The sequence below is a fragment of the Punica granatum genome, chromosome 7 (genome assembly GCF_007655135.1).
Source record: "Punica granatum isolate Tunisia-2019 chromosome 7, ASM765513v2, whole genome shotgun sequence".
Taxonomy (NCBI): Eukaryota; Viridiplantae; Streptophyta; class Magnoliopsida; order Myrtales; family Lythraceae; genus Punica; species Punica granatum.
In genome coordinates, this window is record NC_045133.1 from 16036892 (window position 1) to 16053280 (window position 16389).

At 36.4% G+C, this 16389-nt stretch overlaps 1 protein-coding gene across 3 annotated transcripts; it reads left to right on the forward strand.

The window, feature by feature from the left end:
- The first annotated feature begins 1927 nt into the window (after positions 1-1927).
- On the forward strand, positions 1928-6749 carry LOC116215322 (WD repeat-containing protein 74). Of its 3 annotated transcripts, none has more exons than XM_031550982.1 (13): positions 1928-2162; positions 2463-2544; positions 2671-2789; positions 2955-2984; positions 3085-3221; positions 3571-3750; positions 3905-3968; positions 4059-4166; positions 4528-4681; positions 4824-4913; positions 5265-5320; positions 5705-5762; positions 6217-6749. In XM_031550982.1, the coding sequence occupies exons 2-13, from the start codon at positions 2463-2465 to the stop codon at positions 6447-6449; spliced, it is 1311 nt and encodes a 436-aa protein (XP_031406842.1). In that variant the 5' UTR covers positions 1928-2162; the 3' UTR covers positions 6450-6749. The 3 variants fall into 3 exon arrangements, with proteins under 3 accessions (XP_031406842.1, XP_031406843.1, XP_031406840.1); XM_031550980.1 differs by having other exon boundaries at positions 1929-2162; positions 6211-6749; XM_031550983.1 differs by lacking the exon at positions 6217-6749 and having other exon boundaries at positions 5705-5767.
- The last annotated feature ends 9640 nt before the right edge of the window (positions 6750-16389 follow it).

Sequence of the window (16389 nt, forward strand, 5' to 3'; positions counted from 1 at the left end):
TGAAATATGCCCAACTTATTGAAAGCAAATAATTATGTCTTGAAGCAAATGTCAACCCCTTGAACTTGGACCATCTTCTAGTTAGACTTGTAGGATATTAACGATCGTGACTTCTTATTCCACACGTAACTCGCCTAAGAGCTCGACTTCTCCTCAAAGGACGAGCAATACCAACCCCCTGCATGGCTTGTTGAATTTGTTTGGCTTGTGCTCTTGTAGTTGATCCAGCCAGTATATGCGTATGACTAAGCTCGCCTTCATGTCCGACTCTGCGACTCTTTCATCATAGAATCCTTTCTCATGCTCGTGCATAGAGTCCTATAACTAATTCATATAAGCTAGTTTGTCCTAAAATTTTATAATAATAAAACTGTATAATTTGCAAGCACCATCATTACAATTATATAGTTGTGTAATATAATCGGGCATAGCGCATGAATACGACTCAATTTTGATAGTAAAAATCACTATACATTCTTTTTAAAGTGTATATATATATATATATATATATAATTCTGTGCGTAGCACGGGTATTACCTCTAGTAGTAATCTATAAAATTCATGAAGTTGTAAACGTTATGTCAATTTTCCTAATTACTTTGTCCAAAAAATTACATAGCTACTCCCCTTCTGAATTATCAATAATTGCAACAAAGCCCCCTTCGCCTTCCCCTCCCATCTGTCTTTAATACTTTTTTTGACCTTTCTAATTTACGGGAGGTGTTGATTAGTGTATAGATTAAAGGGCATCATTAATAAGGATTAAGATACACACGCATCTAATTAATCACAATCGCCATAGTTAGAGAAAACCGCCTTTGCTTCGGCCCTGGAAAAATGGGTTCATCGCAACCAATGCTAATTTGGTACGATTTTAGTTATGGGTAAATATAAATTAACATTCATGTTCATAAGAAAAAATTTAAGATTTCTTTATACTAACCTACGCCTCACGCGTGCACGATGAGTAAATTCAACTTTTGGTGTAATGCCCTAAATCAATGCGGGTTAGCTTCGCATCCGAGTAGCTACACCCTTCTTGCCCTTCTGGCTAAATCAGTGTTAGGATGCGAAGCTAGACCCACACTGACTTAGGGAGCGAAACCAAAAGTTGAATTTGCTCCCAGGCCCGAAAGCAATTCGTGCTTGCATGAGAGCTAGTGTGTACTACTCTTAAACTATATAAGAGCAATCATACATACGAAAATTTCTATATTTATTCATTACAAGAAATTAGGTTCAAAAGAAAAAGGGAAAAGTATAAAAACCTCCATTGTGGTTTGGGGTCGAGACAAATTGTGCTATGTGTTTTTGTGAGGGATAATTAACCCTCTGTGGTATATTCCGTTAGACATATGAGGTTACGACTTTATATTTTTTTCATTTTCAGTCCTCAATCTTTAGCCTTTTAATCATTTTGGTTCTAAATTTTTTTTATCATTCTTACCCTCAACTTTCTATTTTTATTATTATTTTAGTCCTACAAAAAAATCGAAAGAGAAAGAGGGGTCGGGGCCGCCAATCGACGATTGCGACCCCTCCAACAAGGTCGCCGGTACCCACGGAGGACGCCGGCAACCTCGGTGGAGGCCGACCCCTCATTCCCTTTCGATTTTCTTTGTAGGACTAAAATGAAATAAAATGAAAAATTGAGGGTAGGAATGATAAAAAAAAATTTAGAACCAAAATAATTAAAATGGTAAAGATTGAGGACCAAAAATGAAAAAAAACTAATGCCGTAACCCCATGTTTCTATCGGAATACACTATAGGGAAGCTAATTGTTCATAATAAAAATGCATGATATAATTTGTTTCGATCCTAAATTATAAGGTGAGGTTTTTGTATTATTATTATTTTTTTTAAGGAAAAAAAGCTGCGGGCTTCGGAACTAATTTTTTTTTAAACAAAAAAGGAAGAAAAAGGAAAAAAGAAAATGGCCCCGTGCCCTAGATCCTTGTATCGTCCTCCTAACGTATCACATCATCTGCCGCCGCCCCACCGACTCCTGCCCATTCGACCTCACCAGGTCCTCCCCGTCGCCGACTCCTACCAGTTGCCATCTCTCCCCGTCGCCGGTTCTGTTCTTCGCCGCCTCCTGGCCAAGACCGGCTCCTGCCCCCTCCCCGCCTCCTAGCGGTCGCTGCCTCCTGCCCATTTCAGGTAGGACTCCTCCTCCTTCCCTCTGTGATTTCGTGATAATTCCCGCCAAGCAAGAAAATGAGCGAACCCATCTACTGGGTTTCAAGCAATTAAGTGTTCACTGGTCGTTTTCGTTGAGCTAATGGGGAGTTCTCCTGTTGGTTTCTTGCTCCCTCTGTTGCTTCTAGCTGCTAATTATTGAATTTAAATTCAATGGGAACTGATTATCAGTAGAAACTGCTCCTAGCTGTGTTATTCTTACTGTGCTAAAAGCTTACGTCGCTCTTACGCTGACCTTGTCCCGGTTGGCCTGTGGTGAAGATGCCGCGCACGATGAAGGTGGAGAGCCCCGGGTGCCCTCCGCTCAGAGCCCTGACCTTCGACGAACTTGGTCTAATTAAAGGCAAGCTCTCTTATTCTCATCTCTCGGTTCTCTCCCCCAAGTTGCCAATCCTACTTCTACTTGGCTTCTTTCCGGTGGTTTGTGTCCTTTGATTTAGTATTCCATGGCTTTTTTGATTGATGACAGTCGTCGAAGCTAGAGGAGGGAGTCATGGAAGCGATCCTAAAGTGGTTGAACGGTGGGGCGAGCCAGAGCCTTCAAGATGTGTCCTTGCTGCTTCTATTGATGACCGGAAGTCTAATCCGGTGAGTACCTCCATGACAATGGTATAGCATAGTATAGTATAAACAAGCAATAATAAGTCACTGCTTTGTTCCTTGTAAGCTTACTGTGTGAAAATCGAGATAGGCATTTGTATTTACTTTTAGTAAATTCTTACATTCTTTTTCTTGTATGATTTTGTGTTGCAGTTGTTGGCAGTTGCCAGGAAATGTGGTACGGTAAGTTATTTCGTTCGATGGTATTTTGATTCATTATAATATTGTGGTTATCTGGTCAGCCAGTTGAACATCTCTTTTCCTTACCCATACTGATCTATAGGTTGAGATTCTCAATCCTCTTAAGGGCGATGTCCGTGCGGCAATTTCTGATGTTGCTCATGATGGCGTTAAACCTGAAGATGATCCCATTGTCGGGTTGCATCTCTTCAAAAGTGAGGGATCAGATAGAACATCGGGGTAGTGTATTCCTCTTCTCTTGATTTTCCCTTTCAGCTTCCAACTTTAACATTCTGGGCATGTTAATAGTAAGCACCGCTTTCTTATTGGATCAGTTTTCTTTTGGAAAATATTCCCACTCCCAGATACTGTTATGCTTGGAATGGTATCTTTGCAAGTAAATACAGAGAATGTGCGACAATAGTGATATGTTTTATAATGGGCATCTTGTATTCTATCTATCTTGACAGCCCTCCTTTCTGTCGCTGCTTGTTACTTGACTCCTCAATTTTTACATGCCTTTGAGCAGTATAAACCCATTCCTTTTAGTAAAAGGTAATTCGTAACTGTTGGTTTTGTCTTTGGTTAGGTCATGCATTGTCTTAACGTGTACTACCAAAGGGAATGCTCGTATAAGACACTGTGCCTTTTCCAGTTCACCTGATGATTCTGCCTCTACTGACACTGCCACTTTATGGAAGGTCTGTGGTGCTGGAAATGTACTCTGTTCTAAAGTTGATGCTAGTGAAAGTTATGCCGTATTTGGAGGGTGAGTCCTTTGACATGATCTTGAGTATGATGTAATAGCTGACGCTGAATGGATGATTTTTTTTTTTTGGCCTGATGCTGATTGGAGTTTAAAGCTCTTGACTTTTTTTTTCTTTTCACATTATTTTTCAATAGCGATTTTTGTTATGAAACAGGAAAGGAGTTGAAGTTAATGTTTGGGATATTCGCAAGGGTACCAAGATCTGGAATGCTAAACCTGTGAGCTTTTTTCTTCAGCCATAAAACATTGTATCAGTTTTTTTATGCAGCAGGTTGATATCTGAATTTATCTCTTTTCCGGCCATGAAGCCTCCTAAAAACAACCTTGGTATTTTTACCCCAACATGGTTTACCTCTGCAACATTCCTGTGCAAAGATGATCATCGCAAAATTGTTGCTGGCACCAACAGCCATCAGGTAAGCCTTAACCATCTACTAATTTTCTATCTCAATCAATGGGCTAGTTGGCTAGAGCTGGCATTTTGCCGCTGTTTCATTCATCTTTAAGACCTGTCACTGAGAGTAAATTTGGAAATCAAAGAGGGCTTTATCTCTCACATGCCTTTGTCATTTCCTCTGTGAAATTATCTTTTGTAAAGAATGAATTGCTGGCTGGAACAGAGTCATATCTCTCAGCTTTAAAGAAGTATAAGGTGCTGTGCCTTGTCTTTTGTAGATGGAAAGTTTCTTTATGATGTTCATGCACTAGTACATATTGCATCACAACATTTTCTCCACCCATTCATTCTGTAAAGTGGAAGCCTTGTTTCTGTTTCAGGTTCGCCTTTATGATATTTCTGCTCAGCGAAGACCTGTCATATCGTTTGATTTCCGGGAAACTGCTATTAAAGCTGTGTGTGAAGATTTGGATGGTTATACAGTATATTTGGGAAATGGTACTGGGGATCTTGCCTCTTTTGACATGCGGACAGGTCTCTGCAATCTTAGAAACTTTTGTTATATTGGTGGTGATACTTGAGGCTGTTTTCTCTCCTCTTTATTTCAGGTATTTGGTTGAACAATGGTTTTCAGTTTGATTGGAGTAATTGAACCGGTGGGTGGATTATATTGCAGGAAAAATGTTGGGAAGCTTTTTGGGAAAGTGTTCTGGTAGCATTCGGTCAATAGCTAGGCATCCCATGTTACCTGTGATAGCGTCATGTGGTGAGTGCATGATGATCCATCCTGCCTACTGTAGTGTGTGGTGCTTCCATTGATCAATGATCATAGCATCACGTACATTAGATATTACACTGAACATACATGTTGGTACTATGCAATTTATTTTTGTCTGTACTGTTGATAGGCTGTGTAAGGGATCCGGCACTTTATACATGATTTTCGTAGAATTACTTTTGAAAGAGGAGAAAAATGTTAGCCATGTGTCTAGAATAATGAGCAGGCGTTTGCTGTCGTGGTACATTTATCTGGGTCCATTCAATGGTTACTTTGTCCTCTCACTATAAGAAGCTTTATTCTGTGGTGATTCACTGAAGTATCGGTACATTTGGCCAGGGCTCGATAGCTATTTACGGTTGTGGGACATAAAGTCAAGGCAGCCCCTTTCTGCGGTACGTTGTTGCTTATTAGCTCTTTTGTTTTTAGAATCTTTTATTCATGTGCATCTAGCACAATCCGGGAGCAGTCAGTCAGACTTTCAGCCAGCAGTGGCACAAATCGAGTATTGCTGTGTCAACTATCTGAAATGCCAAAAGCCGCAAAATCACTTTATTGCTGTTGCTATAAATGGCTGCAATTCATATGAGCCGATTATTGGACAGGCTTGTTCATTTTGGGTACTTGACACAGAGCAGTTCTTGGATTTTGTCGCTGACATTCCGTCTTTGATAACTTAATGTTTTTGATTTGATTCTTGTTGGTAACTGTTTGCATCTAATACTGGATGAAAGCTGTGATGAAATACTTGAATAAGGTTTATCCATCTGTGGTTGCAGGTTTTCCTTAAGCAGCATCTTAATGCTGTTGTCTTTGACTCCAATTTTACTGATGAAGGTTAGTTTCTTTGTTACAGTCACTGCTGCTATACCTGTGTCCCACTTAGAAAATAAGATGTGACTTTATCAATTTCTTATGCTTAAGTATTCTCTCTCTCTCTCTCTCTCTCTCTTCATTTGCACTCAATGGCTTTGGTGAACACTATTTCACTCCTCTGGAGGAGGAACTACAACCACCATTACAATCATGCGAGTCTGGTCACTATTAACTAGACGGGATTGATTTATGACTTTATCATGATGTTGGGTATGTAACTGGTCTGCACTTTACTGAACTTGCGGACCTGGGTCTGATTGACCTTTAAGTTTCGCGTTTCGCCACGTGGCTGGCCTTCTTAAGATCGTCTTTCTCTGATGATCGTATATCTGTTATTTGAAGCAATGTAGTTTGTTTATCCTGCTTCCCACTAACGCACTAATACTTGTTGCTGCATCTTCCTTGGCAGAAGCAGCCAGCTTGAAACCTGATCCTACTCATGAAGCAGAGGACACAGTAGAAGATGTACAAACTGGGGATGTGGAGGCAGCAAAGCCCTTGAAGAAGAGGAAGAAGAAGGCTGCCAAGGAGGGCCGTAGAAAGGAGGGAGCCACGGCCAAAGATAATGGAGTGGACAATTTGAAGATGAAGAAGAAGATGAAGAAGAAGAGGAGCGAAATGGGTGAAGGCTTAAATGATCAACAATGAGAAGAGTTAATCCCATTGATGGAGGAGGCCAATTTTTGTTGTCAAAGTAAATTAAATATTGAGAATAGACTTATCCAAAAAAAAAAAAAAGGAGAGAAGGAAAATAGGAAAAGTATAAAAGAAAAAGGAAAAAGGTATTATTTCAATTTGCACCACCTGGTATCTTGAAGCCATGAGTGTGGTGGTGTATTTCAGTATGTTAGATTCCATTCCACAGGATGATGGTTGGGAATGCTGTGTCTCACCCCTCTCTTTCCTTCTTCGATAGATACAACTCTTAAGCATTTGAGATTCACTAAATACAGACCAACAAATCTATAATAGATAATGTAGAGTAGGAGTGGGATATTTATTATGCATTCAATATATTAACATAAAAAATAACTTATTTTCAAAGGAAAGTTGAGCTATTATAATATTATTATCCATGAAATAATTCGTAACTAAAAATTTTTTATTCACTAAATAAATGTAAGTTTTTGTAATAGAACTAGATACTCTAAATTACTTTAAAGAGATTTGCTCTTATAAATTTTACATTAGTTTAATATATATAACTTTTATATTGATAACGTGTTTATTGTAATTATAACTTAAAATATTAATAAATTTAATAGCAAATTTTTATATGGAAGATTATTTGGATTTCGACAATGATTTTCATTTTAGTTTCCTAACGATATCTCTAAATTTATAGAAAGTACATATCTGTAAGCATCATTGTAATTTATACTGATTGAAATAGGTTAATTACTGAAAAGCTTAATATGTATTCACCAGTCGTGGAGTCCAATGCATGGGATAGGGCGTGATTTTTTTCCCCTGTTAATTTTATTATACGAAGTATGTGTTATTAAATGTTGCAAATAATAATCTATAATCAATAACAATATATTATTACATATATAAGGCTAGTGGTAGATTTTATGAATAAGATAAGAAAAATTACATAAAAGAAGAGAAATCAATACAGGTATGGAAAAATCAAACATTGTCAAGATTATGCATAAAAAAATTGAAAAAGATAAATACTATCCATGGCAGTATGACTTCGACATTGTCAAGATTCATATGGTGTTACATTGTGTCTAATGTTAATATCACATATATAGAATTGAACTAAAAAATTCTACAAGAGTTTATGTGCGAGAAAAAGTAAAAACTCGAAGAACATATATTCGATAATCTAATTGTAAACGCATTGAAATAAATTCACGCACAAGAAAAGTTGAAGAACTTTAATGGTAATAATATTTTTCAAAGTCGAATCAATCACAATTTATGTGTAGTACCTTCGCAATCTATAATTCATAATACATAATATAATATAGATAACATATCATATCTACATCCATAAAAAAAGGTTTGATTTGCTTTTTCAAAAGTAAATATATATAATACATTATATCTATGAAACAATGAAGTAAAAATGTGATCTTTTTTTCTTTTTGTCAACCGTATTATATATAATATATATGCTTATTTTAAACAATAAAGTAAAAATGTATAGTTATTCACATATAAATATATATATATTTTAATACTACTAGTGTAACCGCACGTGTACGTGCATTTTAGTTAATGATATAGCATATATCTATATTACACAAACAAAGAGTATGCTATGGGTGGAACTGGGAAACAAGCAATAAAATTTACTAAAACAGCACGTATTTACTCATCCCCCCAAAAAAAAAACTTTATAAAACTCATTTCACAACAAATGCACCATGATTTGAGTGCATATAATGATCCTTTCAAATCATGTTGACAGACTTATAGACCAAAATTGAATCATCAAGATTCAAAGAGAAATTGTCACCCTAAAAGAGGTAGTAGCTCTTACATTGAGCGCATCAATTGTTCATCAGCAATAATTGTAATAAGACAATTATAACAGACCAAGGGAAAGATGAAGGAGCGAAACTATAATATGAAATCAATGTATATTCAAGAGATGCTGAACTTTGTGTTTATCTTTTCGTGATGACAGTTGCTTGATTGACCTACATGAGTAAACGCGACATATTACCAACAACAAAGTTTCCTTATTTATCTAGAAAGGAATAAAAAAAAAAAAGGCAAGGGATCATTTGTCAAAGGTTTCTTTTGATGCTGAAAGTAGTTGGTAGTCGCAAATCAACTGTTGTAAGATTCGACCTTATGACGTATTGCGTGATCCGTTTCTTCTTTGCCTTGCGGATTAAAAGGATTGAACTCCTCTGCAGGATACAATTCATGGGTTAGTTTACATTCTATTTTTAATTAGAAAGAGCAGTCGATTGGAAAATTTGGTTTTTAGATCCTCAGTCAATGCATTTGCAGTGCAACTATTCATTCTCGTATATATATATATATATATATCCTAAAGAATGAAAGAGCACAAAGGCGTCAATCCAATGCATGCATGCCTATATCCGTTGATTCGACTCTGATCAGCCCACACTAAATTAAGAATAAGAATTTTCCAATCGAAATTAATTCCCTTCATTTGGTTTTTTCCAATGTAGAGACTGTTCGTTTCAAGGACGGAGCCAAATCATAAGGAAAAATAGAAGAGAATTGATTTTAAAAGGCAAAATACTTATTTCATTTGCGACGTGGAACTTTGTCGGAAGATGGACCTTTTGGCTCCGTCGTTTGGAGTGGTCCCCGGTTCGTTTTCGTGGGGAGACATAAAATAGACAAAAGTAAGATTACGACGTAGATATATGTGGGGGCAGCATCCGAGATTCCTACTGATAAGTCTGGCCATTGAAGATTGAATTTTCCTCGACAATTGCCCATAATAACAGCGGGAAAATTACGCAATATATTATAACATTTACATGTTATCTTAATTTTATTTCAACGTTGATTTTTTTTCGGAGATATTATAACGTTAATAGTTTGGTTCCAAATTTATCCAACTGTAAAAGTTCCATTCATTTTTTGACGGAAATGCTAACGTTGTCTGTTAATTGCTTGACGGAACTGATGTGGAGAGTGTGCATGTCCCGCTATAAGAAAAAATTACACAATATATCCCAATCATTTTGTTGTTTCTTAGTTTTATCCTAACATTTTGATGATTTCTCAATTTCATCCCAACTTTTCGATATTTTCTCAGTTTTATTCCAATCTTTTATTATTTTCTCAATATTATCACAACATATTGGGATAAATTTGAGAAAAAATAAAAAGGCTAGGATAAAATTGAGAAATAATAAAAGGTTGGGATACATAGTGTTATTTTTCCCTTGTATTGGGACTAACACACTCTCCACGTCAACGCCGTCAAACAATTAATGCGCCACGTCAGTATTTCCGTTAAAAATGGACGGAATATTTACGGTGTGATAGATTTGACACAAAACTATTAACGTTAGGAATTTAGGGTATCTAAAAAAAAATCGACGTTGGAATAAAACTAAATAACATAAAAAGGTTGTGATATATTGGGCAATTTCCTGCTGTTACTTTGGGAAATTTCTGAGGAAAATTCAGTCTTCAATCACCAGACCTATCAGTCGATGTGATCCATACCATGTTGACTAATGTCAGGGGAATTTCTAAGAGGCCTGCAGAATGGGGACAGTGATTCCAAGAGCCGAACGAGAATGAATACCACACAGACGAGTCAAGACGGGGCTCCCTAATAGAATGTTTAACCGATCCATTCCGGATCGACCGAATTGGTTCAAAAGTTGTAATATGGGAAAACCACGGAAAACACAACTTATTTGAATAACCCGGTGACCTACTAATTGTAGAAGTAGGATTTTTGGCTAGCAATAAGCACTTAAATAATTCAATTGGAATGTACCATCTTTCTCATTTCGAGGAAAAGGTGCGGGAGGAAAAGGAAACGACGGAGGGATCCAAATCGGGCCCAAATGAGAATGACATGAAGTCTTTTTCAAAACTTAGCGTTAAGGGAGTTTCGACGAATTAAAACCATGTCAGATTTGTCAAAACTTACCACTAAGGGAGTTAGTGGGCTTTTCAGCGGTCCGATTTTTGATCCGCGTATTACATATAAGTAAAGCACATGAAGGGGTTCTCGACGACCATCCATCACGAATTAAAACCATGTCAAGCCCTACAAATCCCGACCACAACGAGCAGAAATCCCGACCTGGAACCATCTGCTTTTGCAAGTTCCTGGTGTGGGTCATCGTTTCTTTCCCATCCCTTGCCGTCATTGTTTTCCTTGTGATACCTGCAACCATGCCGCCTCAATTCGATATTGGGGTATCCTCGGCCATGTCTTTTGATATCTCCTCCTCCTCCTCCCTCGTCGTCACCAGCTGGAACATCTCCCTCTTCGGAAGAAACCCTGCCAGCCTATTCCAGGTCAAGTACTCCCACGTGACGGCCAGCCTGAGCATTGACTCGGCCCCACTCTGTCCCTCCTCAGGCGTCCCTGGCTTCACGCAGGCCACCCGGAGTACATATGAGATAGTTGCACGTTTCCATTCCGTGCTGGCGGTCATCAATGACGTGAATGGCCGATACCTTGTGGCTGCTCTGTCTAGTGGCAGAGACATCACCAATGTGGAAGTAAACCTGAGGGCGAGGCGGAGGGTGGCGCTAGGGCCAGTGTGGGTTCCGGTGACGGATTTATCAGTCTGGTGCACTGACCTTGTTTTCTCTGCAGGGACCGACGATAACTTCAGTGAAGCCGCCCATAAGTGGATGGTGCAGCTCGGAGGGCTGGAATACTGCGACATCAGCTTTCTCGACGTCATCTAGCCCCAATGAGAGATTCTTTAGTTCAGTGACTAGATATTCAGTCGTACAAAATTTTTTCATACTTCGAGAATAACGTTTTGTACAAAGAGAATAATGTTTCGTACATAATAATCTGCCGACTAAATATCTGTCACTGCACCTAGAAATTTTTGTCTATGACAAAAGAAGTGCCCAAAAAAAAAATTCCAGCTGCAAAAGAAGAATCATATAAATGAATAAGAGAGAGCCTTCCTAATATGTGTATGTGTGTGTAAAAAATAAAATATGAGCATGTATATCGTCCCGAATAACGAAATGGCCGTGGACTCTTACACTTTTTATTTTTATTTTTGGGTGTGCGTAAAAACACTTAAAACTTATAGACGAATAGCGATTTAGAAATGGACGCACGAATGTTGAATCGGGAACTATGGATTGTTGTTTATTTTATTCTAGAGACAACGAAATTATATTAAACTTATAGATGAATAGCGATTTAGAAGTGGGTGCATGAATTCCCAAGCGGAAATATCACAAGTACCGACTTCTCCTTGACCATCACGAGAAAAACTATAACCGATTTATTTTTTAATCTGGCATTAATTTGGAATCACGTGCGTCTAAAACACCTTTTTACTAAGATCAATGTAATAGTATGTAAATCTAGAGCAATCGCATGATGAACCAAAAAATCTCGAGAACCTATTCTTAAGAATAGTGAATTACAATTCTCATTGACAGCATTTGACCAGCCAGCCGGGCTGTTTGTTGGAGATAAAAGATTCCAATCAAGATTTTTCGGCTAATTTAAAGTTAGAAAAAAAAAATCTTGCATCAAACATTTTGACTTCTTATAGGTTGGTGAAAGCACGTTACAATCCCCTGGACCCCTCTCAAGGGTGCAATGTTAGGTTTTCCTTACAGACACGTGATTTATACATGTGTACGGCTATAGCCAAGGCAAACTTACTGAAAATTACATATAAGGGGAAACGGAGTTATATTAACTACTGGTCATAAGAACATTTACAATTTTCAAGAGAGATGAAAATTGAATTATATATATATATATAAATATAAAGTCGAGGAGCGATGCAAGAAATGCACTTCAACAATTTTTTGAAACCCTAAACTTGCCATTGATCGTACTATTTGAGAATTTAATTCTCGATAGGAGGGTCGTATATTTGTCCATTTCTACTCATGCTGTTCGAGAACTACATAGAAGGGCGCATGGATTGTTTGACCGATAAAATTAATTTTCATTGACCATACATATATATATAGGATCACTTACACGTAGGATCTCATGCAATGTACATGGTATCACCTTTGTATCGAATAGATAAGGTAAATTCTAAAAGACACAAGATGGTTTCGATTGGATTATGTCTCGTAGCATAAAATCATTTGATATTCGAGTATCGCCCACAACCCTCTTGATCCACTAACACCTAAGCGTTTGCTCTCTGACTCATCCATACGAACATGAAACACCTTAAGATCTCCTTCTCGATCCATAATAAGCTTGTGTGAGGTTGCCTCGGAATTTAACCGAAGTCTTGGGGGACATTTTGACATCCCGACTTGAATGGTTGGTGACTCAATTAAGCCTTGTCAATGCCAGCCCCACTTGAATGCATGGTGATCAATTAGGCCTTGTCAATGCCAGCTAAAGATAATTCTTTCACCTGACATTTCCAAAAACTTTTCACAAACTTTTGTCTTAAAAAGTTAAAAGAATTTTCCTATCGAAATAATTTGAATACTGTTGCGACTGTTTTATTTTTTAAGAAATTTCACATTTTAACCCATTTGTTAGTATTTCAAATCCGATCAAAACAATGTGGCAAGTTATTCGATTAATCCATTTAGTGGGGATACTTTCCCCACTCGCAGCTTCCTTTTTTTAAATTTTAAAGTTTTATTTTTCCTTTGTTTTTATTATTAAATTCAATCTAAAAAGGTTATAGGTAATTTTGTTGACCCATCGAAATTCAGTTTCATTTTTAACCCATTCCTTATATTATAAATCTTACCCAAATAGTGTAGCGCAATATCCGATCGGCCCATAGGAATAAATGATACGGTTATTAGAATCGTATCAATTATTTTCAAAAAATATTTTCACCAACTTTTGTATTAAAAAGCCCAAATAATTTTCCTATCAAAAATACTTTGAGTAATCTCTCGACTGCTTCATTTTTTAAAATTTTCACATATTTAACCCATTTGTTAGCATTTTACATGCGATCAAAACAAGGTAGCAGGTTGTTTGGCTAATCCATTATGATAAATGATTTTGTCATTATGGTTAGATCAATTATTTAAAAAAAAGGCTTTTTTCACTCAATTTTTTTGGATAAATCAGAAGAAATTTCATGTAAAAAATACTAGATATATAAATTAGGATATATGCATTTTTTATTTAGGTTCCAATAGGAAATATTTTTTCACTTTTTAAAGTATATTCTTCATAGGCCCATGAATATTCCAAACACATCATCTTATCATTGTTAATAAATAAACATCTTCCCATTCATAGTTTTTTAATTTTTAATTTTTAATTTTAAATTTATTTTTCTTTAGAACTTGAAAAGGCTAGTAGGTAATCCAGTCCACATCGAGACAAATTAACGATTTTGTCCTTTTAAAACCCATTTCTTAGTATTTTAAATCCGACCCGAATAATGTAGCGGATTATCTTATTGACCTGTCGAAACAAACGATTCGGTCATTATGGTCGAATAAATTATTTTCAAAAAAAAATATTTTCCACCCAACTTTTGTCTAGAAAAGTTAGGAGAAATTTCATATAAAAAGTACATTGAGTACTCTTGCGACCAGTGTTATTAGAACCGGACCGGATGTTGAACCGGTCAAGGTATGGGTTCACGGATTCGATGGGTTCAATCAGGGTTCGATGGGGACCGCACGTTTAATTAAAAATTATGTAATACATATGTTACTAATAAAATTATGATTAGTAATGATAATTGATAAGTATATAATATTTAGGAAGAAATAAATAAAAAAATAGAAAGAGAAAGTATCTTTGTCCACTCATTTGTGTTGCAAAATCTAATGAAATGGTTATAAAATCATGTAAATGGTAACTTCAACGGAAAAGAAAGTGATAGCTTAATGGTCTCAATCATGTGCAACTTTACATGGAGGGAGTAGGAGGCCTTGTGTTCAACTTCGCTTACATGCCTTCAATTATTCTAATTTAACACAATAGGAGAGCCCATGAGAGAACTGATTGAATCCGCCGATTTTAGGGCGTTCGCTTGAGAAACCGGCCGGTTTATGGGTTCATGGGTTCAAATGTGCATTTCGGTCTTTAAACAGAATCGGACCGGTGGAGGTCCCGGTTTGGTCTGGTCCAGTTCTGATAACACTACTCGCGACTGCTTTATTTTTAAAAATTTTTATTTCTAAATTTTGACTTTTTTAACTGCTTTGTTAGTAATCTAACCCGAACTAGGTAGTAGGTTATCATGTCCACTCGACGGGATAAACGATCCGGTCATTACGATCGAATCAACTATTTAAAAAAAAAAAGAAATATGTTTCCATACAACTTTTGTGTAAGATTAATTAGTAGAAATTTCATATCGAAAATACTAGATATACAAGTTTCAGTTTATGTTTTTTAATTTAGGTTGCCAATGGGAAACCTTTTTCCACTCTTGGGAGTTTATCTTTCATGGGCCGATGAACACTCCAAACATATCATCTTAAGATCTTATTGCCATTGATAAATAAACGGATATAAATGTTTATTTAAATATAATAGTTCTTCATATTAGTATATCTAACAAATTATTTGAGAATCTTTCTAAACTCGTGGTGAAGCGCGGGCTCATGCCTAATATTTCATGAATATTAAACTTAACAAAAAAAAAATAAAAAAGCGTAAATGGGGAATAAGCTTTAGTATTTTGTATACTACGTAAATGGAAGGTCAATTTTAATAATGAAAGTCGTGAAACAGATTTAAACATTGTGTGTGTGTGTGTTTTTTTAAGAATTATAATTCATAATAATTAATTTTTAATAGTTATACAAACTATTATGATAATTAAAAAGAAAGACCAAATAGTTTTATCGGCCTGCAGCATTACGGGGATTGCTAGTTAGTGTTTTGTATTGACAACGAGGAACAACAAAATTAATAAAATCACGATTAACATGCTTAGAAACACCGCGCAAATTATCGTGAATACTGAAACTTCAAAATGTGAAATATTTCAGAATAATTCATTAGTATTAGAGATATACAATTAATCGACTTGTCATCTAGTTTTAGCTCATGTGCATTATAAACATAGGCCTAAGCGAATAAGACAAATCAGTTTTAGAAAGAAAATCTAATTTTGAAATGAAATAAGGTTGGAAAATATTTTTAATCTAAGCGAAGAAAATAAGGAAATCATTGTTGTAAAAAAAAAAGCAAAAGAAATTATCGTGTGAGAAACCAAAGATATCGTGAGAGCTATTTTGTGAAGACAAACCATTTTTAGAAAGGAAAAAAAATGTAATTTTGAAATGAAATAAGGCTAGAAAATATCTCTTATTTTATGGGAATAAAACAAGGAAATCATTCTTGCAAAAAAAGTAAAAAAAAAAACTAATAGGGGCAAAAAAAGAAAAGAAATATCTTTATGGCCAGCCTCCAGCAAACTCTTGGCAAATTATACCGCTGATGACCATTGAAATTTACAAACGTGATCGTCGAAAGAATCTGGTGCTTGCGGTTTCATGTTGTCAACAAGACATGCTATGACAATTGGCCACCTCGCCGGCAGACTCTAAATGGCTCAGGGCAGCTAATGACTCTAGTACGAGTCATATTCAACGACATTAGGGTATAGCACAATCGAAAGTTATTGTTGTTCTGGCCACCCATTATCGGTGCGGCAAAGGAAGATGCATATATTATTCATCTATGGAGGAATATATCATAACAGCCGATGTCTTTTGCCGGCCAAATTTATTGATGGAAGTGTAATTTCCTCGGCAATGTTAAGTTAGTACCGAAGCACTTCTGAATCTGCCGAAGATACATGCACATGTGCTTCAATCGATTAAATCCCCGCGACAATAGTGTAATTATACAGATGGCCAATAATTTGCCCGGCGAAGATGAATTTTTCCCGCTAAAGTATGGGCGCCATTTTTTTTTACTTTGGGTAAATTACACAAAAATATAAGTTTTCAGTTT

Bases quoted from the DNA above. Each gene is read 5' to 3' on its own strand.
- LOC116215322 (XM_031550980.1), top strand. From the start codon at position 2,463: ATGCCGCGCACGATGAAGGTGGAGAGCCCCGGGTGCCCTCCGCTCAGA. The intron at 3,751-3,904 runs GTGAGTCCTTTG...GTTATGAAACAG, and splicing joins AGTTATGCCGTATTTGGAGG to GAAAGGAGTTGAAGTTAATG. The intron at 5,763-6,210 runs GTTAGTTTCTTT...CTTCCTTGGCAG, and splicing joins CTCCAATTTTACTGATGAAG to AAGCAGCCAGCTTGAAACCT.